The sequence below is a fragment of the Haliotis cracherodii genome, unplaced genomic scaffold (genome assembly GCF_022045235.1).
Source record: "Haliotis cracherodii isolate W230 unplaced genomic scaffold, xgHalCrac1.p SCAF_8, whole genome shotgun sequence".
Taxonomy (NCBI): domain Eukaryota; kingdom Metazoa; phylum Mollusca; class Gastropoda; order Lepetellida; family Haliotidae; genus Haliotis; species Haliotis cracherodii.
The window spans coordinates 53,438,557-53,454,598 of NW_027266341.1; the positions used below are offsets into that span (position 1 = coordinate 53,438,557).

The 16,042-nt window shown below is 40.3% G+C and overlaps 1 protein-coding gene across 1 annotated transcript; it reads right to left on the bottom strand.

The window, feature by feature from the left end:
* Positions 1-494: 494 nt before the first annotated feature.
* Positions 495-12,995, bottom strand: LOC139449728 (salivary glue protein Sgs-3-like). Its single transcript, XM_071231247.1, has 11 exons — positions 12,776-12,995; positions 11,441-11,509; positions 10,616-10,675; positions 8,519-8,566; positions 7,814-7,864; positions 7,176-7,265; positions 4,830-4,898; positions 4,247-4,318; positions 2,584-3,018; positions 1,117-1,246; positions 495-796 (listed from the first exon to the last, which is right to left on the bottom strand). The coding sequence occupies exons 1-11, from the start codon at positions 12,804-12,806 to the stop codon at positions 613-615; spliced, it is 1,239 nt and encodes a 412-aa protein (XP_071087348.1). The 5' UTR covers positions 12,807-12,995; the 3' UTR covers positions 495-612.
* Positions 12,996-16,042: the final 3,047 nt, after the last annotated feature.

Below are 16,042 nucleotides of genomic sequence, written 5' to 3' on the forward strand. Positions count from 1 at the left end.
AACTGGAATACTGTTAAAAGCGGCCTTAAACCCAACTCACTCACTACTAATTCAGGTTTGAATTGATCTCAAGCAACCCATCCTTGTCGAAAGGGGCGATGGTCAGGCTTGCTGACTTGATTGAGGCATTTCATCGTATCCTTATTGCATGGATCGATGCTCATGATACCAGTCACTGGATTGTCTGGTTCAGACTCTATTATTTACTTGAGTGCGGCAAACAAACCACCAAGCTGGCCGTAATGTATCTTGCATGAGTCTCAATTGGTGAAAATCAGTAATGACACCATGTGTTTGGGGAGAATGTCATACCGGTAGCACTTTGCCTAGTTTGCCTAAAAAATATGTGTTTTGTTGCCTGGCAACACCTTGCAGTACGCCCGCCATACAATGGCGGCATGTGAACAAACATGAACAATCACGTGATGGACCAGAAATCAAGTCACATGACAGCGCATTTACTGATTTTGTTGAAAGGAACTAAATAACAACACTGATTTCCCCACCTATAATATTTTCACGTATGACAGATGACACGTTGACTATGATAATCTACAATGAATGAGAGCGAGGCTGGTATCCCAGACACGTGACTGTGACGTGTGACCGAGATTAGTGTTTAGGCCTGTACAGATTCGTTGGCACCAGCGTAGACCCAGCGTTACACTTGTCCTTCTCACAGCAATACATGCACTTCTGGTCAAAGCTGTGGAGGTTGGTATCCACATCGAGGCACGTGCTTACATCGCTCGTCTGCGACCACCAGTTTCTGCCACACCAGTTCACGCTTTTGCACCTGAATACAAAACGGTGGATGAGTTTGGTTTAACGCTGAATTTGAGCAACATTCATAACAACAACAACAAATATAATATAAAACGCCAACGCAAGAGAATAAACAGTCTCGACTATCCGCACTTCACTAACCCATCCCTATCCAAGACTCTCTGACAGACGTCATTCCTTGCGTCATCAAGACGTCATCAAGACCTCAGACGCGTGGCATGGCCACGTGATTGATACCTGATACGGTTAACCGAGGACATCTGACTCCCTTCATCACTACCCCAGACTTCCTCACTCATACAAAAGACACACAGCCATCATTACACTCACCCCTTCATCACATTTCTGCTTCCTGCCAAGGAGTCAATGACAGTTGTCATGCAAAGGTCCCCTGGTCCACATGTTATTTCCGTCGGCGTGAATGTACATGAGACAAAGTCGGTACATGTAGCACACGTTACTGAAACCAACACCGTTTTTTTTTAAATATCTGTCATGTTGGCTGATTGCCAGATGTTGAAACTGTGATCAGGTTATAGTCCGTATGGTGCAAAATCGTACCGATGAAATGCAAAATAAATAATTATATATCCGAAAGCAACAATAAACCTTAAATGGCATGAAAGTTATTTATCTGTCCATACCAACTCGTCTCCATAATTTCAGACATTGTCATGAGGGGTAGAAAAAGATGTTTAACAAAGTATCATGTATTTGTTGGTGGTTCAATGTCTGTTGTTTCAAGGGGGTCTGCCCTGTAAACTGAACAGACCTAAATTCGCACACGAAATTCGCCCGTGTTGCGTCAAACTACTACTCTCTTTTTTGTGATATAATCTTGCCAAATTAAAACCCTAAATCAGAAGCATACCTTTCTGTTGTAGTTATTAAACTGAATATACAATGAAAAGCTGTAAAATATTCTCAAAGCAGTGATAGTGATGTTCTTGGTATTGTTATTCAGTTAATTTCAAATGCAAATAAGAAAATAAACAGAACGAGCTCAATATACGAGTAGCATTACAATACGGTACAGGATGAAATTCACGTTTATGATTATTGTAAATCGGAGGTGGTGCACTGACAAAGTTGAGACCGGAATTATAGCTTCATATTGTGAAGAGATGGTTTAGATCATGGAACTGTCAGTCAAATTATTATTTCAGTTGACAGTAACGGTGACAGTGACAATGAAAATATTTCAGAATAAAAGTTTTGAGACTATCCCTGTGTTCTATGATGCCCTTCAGCTGTTACGCTAATTGCACAGACCCCATTGTAACACCAGGCATTAAACAGCCAACAATGACATGATAGTTTTTAAGCAACTTTTTCTCTACTTCATGACAATGTCTGAAATTATGGTGACGATTTGGTATGGACACATGAATAACTTTCATGCCATTTAAGACGAATTGTTGCTTTCGGATTTATATCTATTTTGCATTTCATCGGTACTATTTTACAGCAAACGGACTGTAGTCGAAAATATGGGCAGTACTTACAGTGAAAGGTGGCTTGGGAAAGCTATAGGATAATAGTTTCGATGGTAACTGATTGTTTGGGAATATAATGACACAGTTAAAATGATGATTGGAGTTTGGGGAAGGAGTTTCGGAGTTTGGGAGAATAGTTACCATAGTAATAAAAGACCATTTAGACGATTAGTAGGACAACATGAGCTCATTTGTTGCGATTGCAAATGGTAGAAAGTAGAGTACAATTGCTTTTGAATTGTTCTCAGATTACAAAATGATAGCAAATTCTGTGATCTTTGATGAAAGTTGGTATACATACGTGACTGAGGTGTCGGTGTTGTTTTGGCTGCTGTTGGTGTATTCGACGTTACCGCATCTGTCGGTTTTGCTGTTGGTGCAGTCGACGTTACCGCATCTGTCGCTTTTGCTGTTGGTGTAGTCGACGTTACCGCATCTGTCGCTTTTGCTGTTGGTGTAGTCGACGTTACCGCATCTGTCGCTTTTGCTGTTGGTGTAGTCGACGTTACCGCATCTGTCGCTTTTGCTGTTGGTGTAGTCGACGTTACCGCATCTGTCGCTTTTGCTGTTGGTGCATTTGACGTTATCGTATCTGTCACTTTAGCTGTTGATGTTGGTGTGCGAGGCGTTGCTGAAGAGGACCCTAGTGGCAAGTGACCGTTGTCTGTTGTATGTTCTGTTGGTTTTGTTGTATACGTCGGTGGCGGGGTAAACTGCATGTTTGCAAGTACCTCGGCTAGGAATGCAAAGTATCATATTTATTCTATAGGGTTTCGTCTCGGGCACAAAACAATCCTGACATGATTATTGCCTCTGATGAGGCTGTATAAAAAAAACGTCAGTGTGCCTAAACATTCATTACATCTGTAATGACCCGTGAAGAGACGGTTTAGAATTGCTCTTCAGCAACCAATGCTTGTCGTAAGAGGCGACTAACGGGATCGGGTGGTCAGACTCGCTGACTTGGTCGATTCATGTCATCGTATCCCAATTGCGTGGACTGATGCTCATGATGTCAATCACTTGATTGTCTGATTCAGACTCGATTATTTACAGACCGGCGTCAATTAGCTGGAATATTTCTGAGTGCGGCGTAAAACAACAAACAAACAAACATCTCTAATGATTCACATACAATGGCTAGTTCTGCACGGCTATTGAAGATACTGTAACAGTTCAAGGTCAATTTCATAATTTATAATATTGAAACCAAATATATCCTTGAACTTAACATCATCCGTGAAAGTAGGTTTCCACAACAAATTAATGAGTAAGTATGGTGTAGCAATATAGACAGCCATGTTCTGGTTGGTGATAACAAGACTTGGCTTCACACAGTATAACCCACGTCAGGAATCGATTCCAGGCTTTCGACGTGACGAGCACCACAGTGATGGGGCCAGGGTAAAAGTGTGTTAGTGAGGGAGTTTGTTAGATGCCACTTTGGACAGGGTTTAAGTTACGTCTTGCATCTTGATAAATTGGTTGGTTTGTTGTTTAACGCCGCACTCAGCAATATTCCAGCTATATGACGGCGGTCTGTAAATAATCGAGTCTGAACCAGACAATCCAGTGATTAATATCATGAGCATCGATCCACGCAATTGGGATCGATGACATGCATCAACCATGTCAGCGATCCTGACCACCCGATCCCGTTAGTCGCCTTTTACGACAAGCATAGACACCTTTTACGGCAAGCATGGGTTGCTGAAGACCTATTCTAACCCGGAATCTTCACGGGTCCATCTTGATAAAGGAAGAAGCCCGAGGTGATACAGGTTTGGTGAAAGGTTCGAGCAAGGACATGGTGTTGACAAACCTTGATACATCATCAGGGATTCGAACCCATAGGCTTCAGGAACGCCTAAGGGGCGTAACTCAGAGTGGATTGCAAAGTCTTTGAAGACTTAGCCACTCGTCTACCATTAGTTCAAAGAAGGCAAGCTGAAACAAACACTTACGGATATGATAGTCTATCATGCTCTGTAAACATTCCGGGGGATGTCCACTGACAAACGCAATTATCTCCTTCACTGCACAATAGAAAATGAAGTAATGATTGATTAGGTGTTAAGCGTTTCTTTACGTATTATCACGACTAAACAGCTTAATTGCGAAGAGGTAACTGATAGACACAACTATTTGTGGCTTAGACCACTCGTCTCCTTTTATATACAGTGAAAAAGAAGGCAATATTTATGATATATATTGTGTGAGCGCTTGTGTGTTCGTGCGTGCGTGCGTGCGTGCGTGCGTGCGTGCGTGCGTGCGTGCGTGCGTGCGTGCGTGCGTGCGTGCGTGCGTGCGTGCGTGCGTGCGTGCGTGTGTGTGTGTGTGTGTGTGTGTGTGTGTGTGCTACGAAGTTTACAAATAGACAAGTTCAGCATGGAGAAAGCTTGTACCTTTACTAATAGACAAGGTCAGTATAGACAGAGCTTCAATGCTCACTACTTGAAATGTTCAGCGTGAACAGAGCTACGACGTTGACTAATAAACCTGTTCAGTATGGACCGAGTTACGACGTTGACATACAAATATACGCACCATCGGAGCTTGCGTCCCGCTTGTCACTGTTGAAGTAATGCTTGCAGAATGCATTATGGTAAGACAAACCTGAAAAGATCAAGTATTTAGTTGTGAATGAGTTGTGTTTTATGCCTCTTTCAACAGTATATCCATGTATTACACAGAGACTTTCTCCGATACCACGACGTCATTCTACAGTGGAAGGCAACAGGCATTCATGAATACAACAAAAAACTGAATAAAGTAGAAGACAACAGACATTCACCGACACAACACAGATTTACTACAGTGGAAGGCAATACACATCCATCAACACAACTCAGATTTACTACGGTGTAAAACAATAGGCATCCATCGACACAAGAAAGACTTACTGCAGTGGAGGGCAATACACATCCATCAACACAATACAGATTTACTACGGTGTAAAACAACAGGCATCCATCAACACAAGAAAGACTTACTGCAGTGGAAGGCAATACACATCCATCAACACAACACAGATTTACTTCGGTGTAAAACAACAGGCATCCATCAACACAAGAAAGACTTACTGCAGTGGAAGGCAATACACATCCATCAACACAACACAGATTTACTGCAGTGTAAAACAACAGGCATCCATCAAGACCCGTGTTAGAATTGATCCACAGCACCACATGCATGTTCATGCATGTCATCGTATCCCTATTGCGAATATCGATGCTCGTGTTGTCAATTACTGGGTTGTCTGGTCCAGACTCGATTATTTACAGACCGCCGTCGCATAACTGGAATATTGCTGAGTGCGGCTTTCAACAAAAACATCTTTCAGCACAAAAAAGACTTTCTACATTTGAAGGCAGATTACTCAGTCAACACAACAAGGGCTTACTTCAATGGAAGGCAACATAATTCAATCAACACAACATGGACTTACTTCAGTGGAAGGCAACATAATTCAATCAGCACAACAAGGACTTACTTCAGTGGAAGGCAACATAATTCAATCAACACAACATGGACTTACTTCAGTGGAAGGCAACATAATTCAATCAACACAATACAGATTTACTACGGTGTAAAACAACAGGCATCCATCAACACAAGAAAGACTTACTGCAGTGGAAGGCAATACACATCCATCAACACAACACAGATTTACTTCGGTGTAAAACAACAGGCATCCATCAACACAAGAAAGACTTACTGCAGTGGAAGGCAATACACATCCATCAACACAACACAGATTTACTGCAGTGTAAAACAACAGGCATCCATCAAGACCCGTGTTAGAATTGATCCACAGCACCACATGCATGTTCATGCATGTCATCGTATCCCTATTGCGAATATCGATGCTCGTGTTGTCAATTACTGGGTTGTCTGGTCCAGACTCGATTATTTACAGACCGCCGTCGCATAACTGGAATATTGCTGAGTGCGGCTTTCAACAAAAACATCTTTCAGCACAAAAAAGACTTTCTACATTTGAAGGCAGATTACTCAGTCAACACAACAAGGGCTTACTTCAATGGAAGGCAACATAATTCAATCAACACAACATGGACTTACTTCAGTGGAAGGCAACATAATTCAATCAGCACAACAAGGACTTACTTCAGTGGAAGGCAACATAATTCAATCAACACAACATGGACTTACTTCAGTGGAAGGCAACATAATTCAATCAACACAATACAGATTTACTACGGTGTAAAACAACAGGCATCCATCAACACAAGAAAGACTTACTGCAGTGGAAGGCAATACACATCCATCAACACAACACAGATTTACTTCGGTGTAAAACAACAGGCATCCATCAACACAAGAAAGACTTACTGCAGTGGAAGGCAATACACATCCATCAACACAACACAGATTTACTGCAGTGTAAAACAACAGGCATCCATCAAGACCCGTGTTAGAATTGATCCACAGCACCACATGCATGTTCATGCATGTCATCGTATCCCTATTGCGAATATCGATGCTCGTGTTGTCAATTACTGGGTTGTCTGGTCCAGACTCGATTATTTACAGACCGCCGTCGCATAACTGGAATATTGCTGAGTGCGGCTTTCAACAAAAACATCTTTCAGCACAAAAAAGACTTTCTACATTTGAAGGCAGATTACTCAGTCAACACAACAAGGGCTTACTTCAATGGAAGGCAACATAATTCAATCAACACAACATGGACTTACTTCAGTGGAAGGCAACATAATTCAATCAGCACAACAAGGACTTACTTCAGTGGAAGGCAACATAATTCAATCAACACAACATGGACTTACTTCAGTGGAAGGCAACATAATTCAATCAACACAATAAGGACTTACTTCAGTGGAAGGCAACAGACATTCTTCAATGTAAACTTACATAGGATCTCCATTTCCTCCTTGTTGGTGACGTTGGCAAATATAAATGGAAGTTTTTCTTGGAACAGCAACGTGTAGGCGCATACATCCGCTACAATTCAAAATCAGTAGATGTCACCACCTAATGCCCAAGGTCGGTGGTTCGATCTCTGGCCGCATGATTGTGATTTGAGTGTCATTGAAAACGAAAGAGGTCAACGACAAAAGAAGTAATTGTTCCACCAAGTGTGCCAAAGGACGTTTCCTCACATGTGGATTTGGTAGGTAAGAAGTCCTTATTACAAGACTCTTGTAGGATGGTTTTGGTCTCAGAAAGATCATCTTACAAGTTTGTGCATTCTACGACCACTGACATATAAGCTAGCTTGAACAACGTGGCCTTAAGCTCACACATTCTGCGATGTGATAAGCATCATAATTTACTGCTTCTGTCATAAATTATCTCAGTCTAACCTGTTGTAATAGGTGAATGGGAACTGAAAAGGCTGCTAAGTTTAGTTGTTTCAATGTCTTACAACCCAGAAAACTTTTTGTGAATTAAAAACTCACAATCACGTAGTTCGTCTACCACACTGCCCCGAATCAAAGTGTTAAATATCCCTATCTGCTAATGCTTCTAATGTTGGCATGACAACTTACTTTGGCACTTGTGTACTTCTTTGTAAGCTTTCACCAAAACTCTCGATATAGCTGCAACAAGACAAACAAAAACATGTTTCGGGGCTTTCAGGATCCTCGATCATATTCAGTGTGTTATTTTTCACACAAAAAACCTGTACAGCAATGACAGCTTATTTGAGTCCGATAAAAGAAATCATCCATGTAAACTTTCATCTGCGAGAGATATTTTGTGCCAAAAATACTGAAAAGCAGAAAGGCCGTGGAGTAGCCTAGTGGTTAAAGCGTTGGCTCGTCACGCCGAAGACCCGGGTTCGATTCCCCACATGGGTACAATGTGTGAAGCCCATTTTCAGGTGTCCCACGCCGTGAAATAGCTGAAATATTGCTAAAAGTGGTGTAAAACCATACTCACTCATTCACTGAAAAGCAGTTTGGACTGATGACTAAACTACCCAAACGAAACTGGTAGCGAATGTGTCCAAGCTTTTTATCATAACGAATGGAAATATTATACCCTAGGTTATCGAGGATGTGCTCACATATAACTTTCGGTCTCAGCACTGAATTTGTGCCCAAACAACCAATGTCACCAGGTCAGCAATGTTTTCCACTTACACATCGGTATCTTTGTCATCAGTTCATATGAAAGGTATCATTTATTCGAGCTAGTGTCTGCTGATATGAATGTTTTCACAATCAGTATATTGTGTGAGGTCTACCTACCCTCAAACTGATTTGTTGAGCTCAGGACATACATCCGTTGACGAAGTGCTGAAAGATTTTTAACAATGTAAGATTGTTTTTTAACGCCACACTCAGCAATATTCTAGTTATATGACGGCGATATGTAAATAATCGAGTCTGGACCGGAAAATCCAGTGATTGACATCATAAGTATCGACCACCGAAATTGAGATATAATAACATGCAGTCAACCAAGTCAATCAACCAAGTCAATCAAACAAGTCAATCAACCAAGTCAATCAACCAAGTCACTGAGCGTGAGGTCATTGGGGCCTATATTCTTACTCAGAATCCAGCTCGATAACGCCAAAATATGATTCTCAACTCTTTTAACAATATTGCAACATTGCCATGACTAACAATTTATTTCAGTACAACAATGGCAATAGAAGGGATAATTACATCATTTTACAATGAAGCGAAGCTGATCTTGTCACAAACCTGGCTAGGAGTTGTACTACTTGTACTAACATACTATTGATGTCTTGCTTATGATATAGTCAGAATCGTAAAACGGAATCTCCTTTAAGTAGAGATTTCGCATGTTTATGGAAAGCATTTTATGCTTCTATTTATCCTTCGTAACGATGTTTCAAAGCATGGCACTGTTATGGATAACACGTTTATATAGTTTGTCAGGACATTTCAGGACATGGAGCGACCCGTGAAGAAGCGTGTTAAATAGGTCTTCAGCAACCCATGCTTGCCATAAAAGGCGACCATGCTTGTTGTAAGAGGCGACTAACAGGATCGAGTGGTTGATGCATGTCATTGTATCCCAATTGCGTAGATGAATGCTCATGATATCAATCGCTGAATTGTCTGGTCCAAACTCGATTATTTACAGACCGCCGTCATATAACTGGAATATTGCTGAGTTTGGCATTAAAGAAGAAATAAACAACCAGGACATGGAACCGTTATGTATGACATTTTTTCATTGTTTATGTTAACGTTTCAGGCCTGACACTGTTATAAATAACACTTTCTTTCCATTGTTTGTAAGGACGTCTCAGGACACGGAACCGTTATAGAAAACATGTTTATATGGTTTGTAAGGACGTCTCAGGACACGGAACCGTTATAGAAAACATGTTTATATTGTTTGTAAGGGCGTCTCAGGACACGGAACCGTTATAGAAAACATGTTTATATTGTTTGTAAGGGCGTCTCAGGACACGGAACCGTTATAGAAAACATGTTTATATTGTTTGTAAGGACGTCTCAGGACACGGAACCGTTATAGAAAACATGTTTATATTGTTTGTAAGGGCGTCTCAGGACACGGAACCGTTATAGAAAACATGTTTATATTGTTTGTAAGGACGTCTCTGGACACGGAACCGTTATAGAAAACATGTTTATATTGTTTGTAAGGACGTCTCAGGACACGGAACCGTTATAGAAAACATGTTTATATTGTTTGTAAGGACGTCTCAGGACACGGAACCGTTATAGAAAACATGTTTATATTGTTTGCAAGGACGTCTCAGGACACGGAACCGTTATAGAAAACATGTTTATATTGTTTGCAAGGACGTCTCAGGACACGGTAACGTTATCGATTACACGTTTATATTGTTTGTAACACGGTATCGTTTTATAGATAAATGTATGTCTTTATAAATACTAGCTAGTAAAGGATGACATGATCACTGTCAAATGTAACTCCATAAAATTATGGATCATACATATAATTCACTTTACAATATAAAAATAACAATCATTCTAACCAAATTATTATAAAATCTGAAAATGTAAGTAAATTAGATTTGTAGATATTCCAAAAGGAATACTTTACATTATACTCATTGCAATACTATTCTAGTTACCGTAAACTACGGTTATAACGAACACGCTTATAACGAACTAACGGATATAACGAACTAACTTTTTAGTCCCGACTAAATGCTGTAGTTATGCTCTATTTATGCATATAACGAATTATGGTTCTAACGAACTAAAATTAGAGTTCGTTATAACCGCAGTTTACTGTATTTACTTTTTTAGTTATGGCAGAATGTAACAAAATGTTAACAATGAAAACGAATTGATGAATTAAATGTGGCTACTCACTTGAATATCTATTTTCAATGTCGTAACACAAATACTTTGGAAAGTTTTCATTGAGCCGGGCTGAAAAAAATACGGTCACATGCTGTTAGTTTGGTATGCAGGGAAGTCTTTGCCGTTTTCGACGCTGGTGAAACCACGAGCACGAGCAATGTTCCGTATACCCTAGAAACACATTTTGGTAAACCGGGATTCGAACCCTTGATCATAGGTTACGCCTCAGGGATACAACTCTGCATTGCGAATTGAGGCTCCTCAGATGACTTGGCCAAGTCCGCTTCCATATAAAATCAAATATAACCATATGAACAGATGATTGAACGTTTCAAGGAGACGTGGCTAGCGACAGTTGGCTTTCCAAGCAGGTTTTATTAAGTCATTCAAAATGAGGATGACTGTTTTAAGGTAGGTACCACCTATTATTGACCTCATTTATGAACATTTGTTGAATGAATAAGAACTTTCTTCAAGCAATATGTAGTCTGGATCAAAACAAATTGAAAATATCATGATTATATGTATATATTGTTTATATTCTCTCGATACTATCGATAGTGTAGTTCGACATCGATGACACCTGTTGAAACTTAGATTTGACATTGATGTGTTGCAATTGGGTAATGGACAGTTGTGATGCAACGATAATTCGATCAAATGTTACACTCCTATTCATAATTAGAATAATTACATAATTTGTCAGTTCAATACAATTCATTTCATATCAGTTATAACGGTAGGACATGGACTGGAAATGGCCGCTCTTTATGCCTGTGTCCAAGTATACCTGAAACTAAGCTGGAGAAGAGAAGGTGAGCATCAGTCCCTTACCCTCTCTGCATGTTCCGCATGTCAAGGGTGCTGCATTGGCCTCCGCTGACGCCTTGTACACACAGAGCACTGAAATATTGATCTTTGTAGTTTGAGTCCATGAGTATGGTATGCAGAATGTTGGTGGAACGAAGCTTGTCGGTCGTGTGTTGCATGTTGAAAGCATGGTATGTAAACTAGCGATTGTGATTGGTGTGTTGATGTCATGGATAATGTCGATTCCGTTAGGTATGTTGATGGTATGTAAACTGGCGATTGTGATTGGTGTGTTGATGTCATGGATAATGTCGATTCCGTCAGGTATGTTGATGGTATGTAAACTGGCGATTGTGATTGGTGTGTTGATGTCATGGATAATGTCGATTCTGTATGGTATGTTGATGGTATGTAAACTGGCGACTGTGATTGGTGTGTTGATGTCATGGATAATGTCGATTCCGTTAGGTATGTTGATGGTATGTAAACTGGCGATTGTGATTGGTGTGTTGATGTCATGGATAATGTCGATTCTGTATGGTATGTTGATGGTATGTAAACTGGCGGTTGTGATTGGTGTGTTGATGTCATGGATAATGTCGATTCTGTATGGTATGTTGATGGTATGTAAACTGGCGATTGTGATTGGTGTGTAGATCGCAAGGATAATGTTGATTCTGTTTGGTATGTTGATGGTATGTAGACTCCGATTGTGATTGGTGTGTCGATAGCAAGTTGATAGTATTTGGAATGGCCATTCTGTAAGGTACGTCTATGGTATGTGGAATGCCGATTGTGTGTTGTTTGATGATAGAACGATGATTCTTTTTTGGTATATTGATAGTTTGTGGAATAGCGATTGTGTGTTGAAGGAATGTAATATGCAGATTCTCCATAGTATGTTGACGGTTTGTGGAATGGCGATTGTGTGTGGTGTATCGATGGAATGTAGAATGCAGATTCTTTATAGTATGTTGATGGTATGTGGTATGCCGATTGTGTTTGGTGTGTTGATGGAATGTAAAATGCAGATTCTCTATAGTATGTTGACGGTATGTGGAATTCCGATTGTGTGTGGTGTATTGATGGAATGTAGAATGCAGATTCTCTATAGTATGATGATGGTATGTGGAAAGACGGTTGTGTCTTTAGTATTAAAGCAGATTCTGTGTGGCGTATGTTGATTGCAAAAAGTAGGTGACAGGGAGAAAATATTATGTCTTGTATATAGTATAACTAAATCATAAGCATTCCTGGTGTGAATAAAGTTTGGAATATTGTAAGTGAATGTCCTTGCAAATTTGTGTTTCTGTAGACTGCCTCAACATAATTCAATAAGACGAAGACACTCGGCTTTACCTGCACAGAGTATTAGGAACCGCAATGTCATCCTGGTGGTAATGCTGACACAACCACAACCCAGACACCTGGAGAATGGAATGAGTCACTCTTGCTTCTATGGACCTTGGTTCTTGTGGAATAGAAGGTTATGGAGTAGCTGTATAGCACTGACAGGGAAACAACACTCCTACCACACGCGTTGCTGCACCCTTGTTCTCTCGACTGAAACTCGTACACTAGACGCTCCTAAATATTACAGTGTTAGATTTGGGTGCGTAGATGTATCAGCTGGAAACTACGGAAACCTGTCAAGGAAATAATGTATCGTTATTTAAAACGTGTCTCACCACATCGGTACAACAGTGTTCAGAATTGTTTCTTTGAGGCCTGTGTTGCCGAACTAGAAGTCATAACATAGACATTATTTCTGCCCATTTCCCATTCTTCGCGCACATACCTTAAACATTTTTATAGATGCATATCTGCACTTATGTCCCGGCTTCAGAGATGTCATGGCGAGTTTTGAGTTTCCAAGGTTGAATTTGGTATGTCGATGCTCTATGTGATTACATGTATGTGGTTTGTCAATTGTATGAGGTGTTATGTTGACAACATGTCAATTGACAGTGATATGTAGCATGGCGATTCAATAGGATATACCGATTGTATTTTTCCTCGTGTACTGTGTTTTGGAGCCCCTCAGGTGTATTTCTGATTTCGTGTCTTATATAAATTCCAATACACACAAATTAAGTCTTACCTTTTAGAACATTTATTTCTGTTAACACTTGAATGGTCAAATGACGAAGTCTTGTTAATATTATAGTGATAAATGCCTCGCCGGGCGAGACTAGTCGATCAGGCGCCTTTTTGTAACCGTTACATGATTTCGGGCCCCTCATTTACAGTCAAGTGAAAAAGCACAACATGATCAGTCACATGACATTACACACCGGAAGTTTACAAACAGCAGCCGATACATCATCTTTGCATACGGCTGTTCTGATCCCCAAATTAGCATTTGTTCTGATTATTGTATGTGATATGTCAGTGGCATGTAGTCTGATGAGTGTATGTGATATGTCAGTGGCATGTAGTCTGATGAGTGTATGTGATATGTCAGTGGCATGAAGTCTGATTATTGTATGTGATATGTCAGTGGTATGTAGTCTGATGAGTGTATGTGATATGTCAGTGGCATGAAGTCTGATTATTGTATGTGATATGTCAGTGGCATGTAGTCTGATGAGTGTATGTGATATGTCAGTGGTATGTAGTCTGATGAGTGTATGTCATACGTCAGTGGTATGTAGTCTGATTATTGTATGTGATATGTCAGTGGTATGTAGTCTGATTATTGTATGTGATATGTCAGTGGCATGTAGTCTGATTATTGTATGTGATATGTCAGTGGCATGTAGTCTGATGAGTGTATGTGATATGTCAGTGGCATGTAGTCTGATGAGTGTATGTGATATGTCAGTGGCATGTAGTCTGATGAGTGTATGTGATATGTCAGTGGCATGTAGTCTGATGAGTGTATGTGATATGTCAGTGGCATGTAGTCTGATGAGTGTATGTCATACGTCAGTGGTATGTAGTCTGATGAGTGTATGTGATATGTCAGTGGCATGTAGTCTGATGAGTGTATGTGATATGTCAGTGGTATGTAGTCTGATGAGTGTATGTGATATGTCAGTGGCATGTAGTCTGATGAGTGTATGTGATATGTCAGTGGCATGTAGTCTGATTATTGTATGTGATATGTCAGTGGCATGTAGTCTGATTATTGTATGTGATATGGCAGTGGTATGTAGTCTGATGAGTGTATGTGATATGTCAGTGGTATGTAGTCTGATGAGTGTATGTGATATGTCAGGGGTATGTTGTCTGATGAGTGTATGTCATACGTCAGTGGTATGTAGTCTGATGAGTGTATGTGATATGTCAGTGGTATGTAGTCTGATTATTGTATGTGATATGTCAGTGGTATGTAGTCTGATGAGTGTATGTTATATGTCAGTGGCAAGTAGTCTGATGAGTGTATGTCATATGTCAGTGAGATTTTGTCTGACGACTGTTTGTGACATGTCAGTACCATATAGCCTGAAGGTTATGTGTGGTTTGACAGTGGTATTTGGTCTGATGATATGTATGTCAGTGGTATGTTTTGGTATGATTGTAATGCCTTTTACGGTATGTTGTCGAGGTATGTGGTATATCAATATCGAATAAGACTTACCGAAGATTTTTTCCATAATTACTCTTATTTTTGTGGTATATCAATATCACAGAGACTGAGATTTTAGGCGAATAAGACTTACCGAAGCTTTTTTCCATAAATACTCTTATTGTTGGGTCCTCGAACAGTTGGTTCCAAGTAAATAATGCTTGAAGTAGAGTCGAGTGAAATCGGGAGAGGGTGGTTACACTGGTATTATCTCCATGAGGCCAAACCTACAGGGTTAGAGGTCACGCAAAAGGACATTGCTCCGCTGACCGGGTGAGAGGTCACATTTGAGGACATGGTTTCGGTGACCAGGTCAGAGGTCACACGTGAGTATACGGTTAAGGTGAAAGGTCAATAGGTCACACGTGAGTACATGGAAACGGTCACCGAGTTAGATGTCAGTTTGTGTGCCTATGTTAATGTTATGTCTTTCCTCTCATACATAAATAGCCATGACACAATTCCTGGACAAGTTTGTATTGATAAGGACACGTTTGTCCACCGATAGTTTGTGACCTGTGTGTTCACTTGACTTTCGCAACAGATGGCATACGGCATTATGATATCATGTACTTTAACAGAAATTAATCAATAAATTTATGTGATCTATAGAAGAAAGAACACAATTACACAAGTAGGGAATGATATTCAGACCGGCTTTGGAAGTGATGAAATATCATGCTTCGACTCGTGGTCACCCCGAGGACCGCCAAAAATGTGTTCAGTGGGTAATGTGACAGGACGCTGACAATATGTGTGATCAGGAAACAAGATATTGCCAACCTATTAGAATAGGTTCAACTTAGTTGGTTCTGTTTATTTGCAGTCATCTCAAATAATACACGAGTGGGTAGTGAGTATGGTTTTACGCCGCTGTTAGCAATATTCCAGCAATATCACGGCGGGGGACACCAGAAATAGGCTTCACACATTTTACCCATGTCGGAATCGAACCCGGGTCTTCGCCGTGATGGGCGAACGCTTTAACCACAAGGCTACCCGACCGCCCCAAATAATACAATGTCTAATTCAAATGAAATAACCCCGTTACACAT

Coding starts and splice junctions, on each gene's coding strand:
- LOC139449728 (XM_071231247.1), bottom strand. CDS start 12,806: ATGACATTGCGGTTCCTAATACTCTGTGCAG. Junction 11,510..12,775: donor GTTCCTAATACTCTGTGCAG/GTAAAGCCGAGT, acceptor TCAATATTTCAG/TGCTCTGTGTGTACAAGGCG. Junction 7,266..7,813: donor AGAAGTACACAAGTGCCAAA/GTAAGTTGTCAT, acceptor TTTGAATTGTAG/CGGATGTATGCGCCTACACG.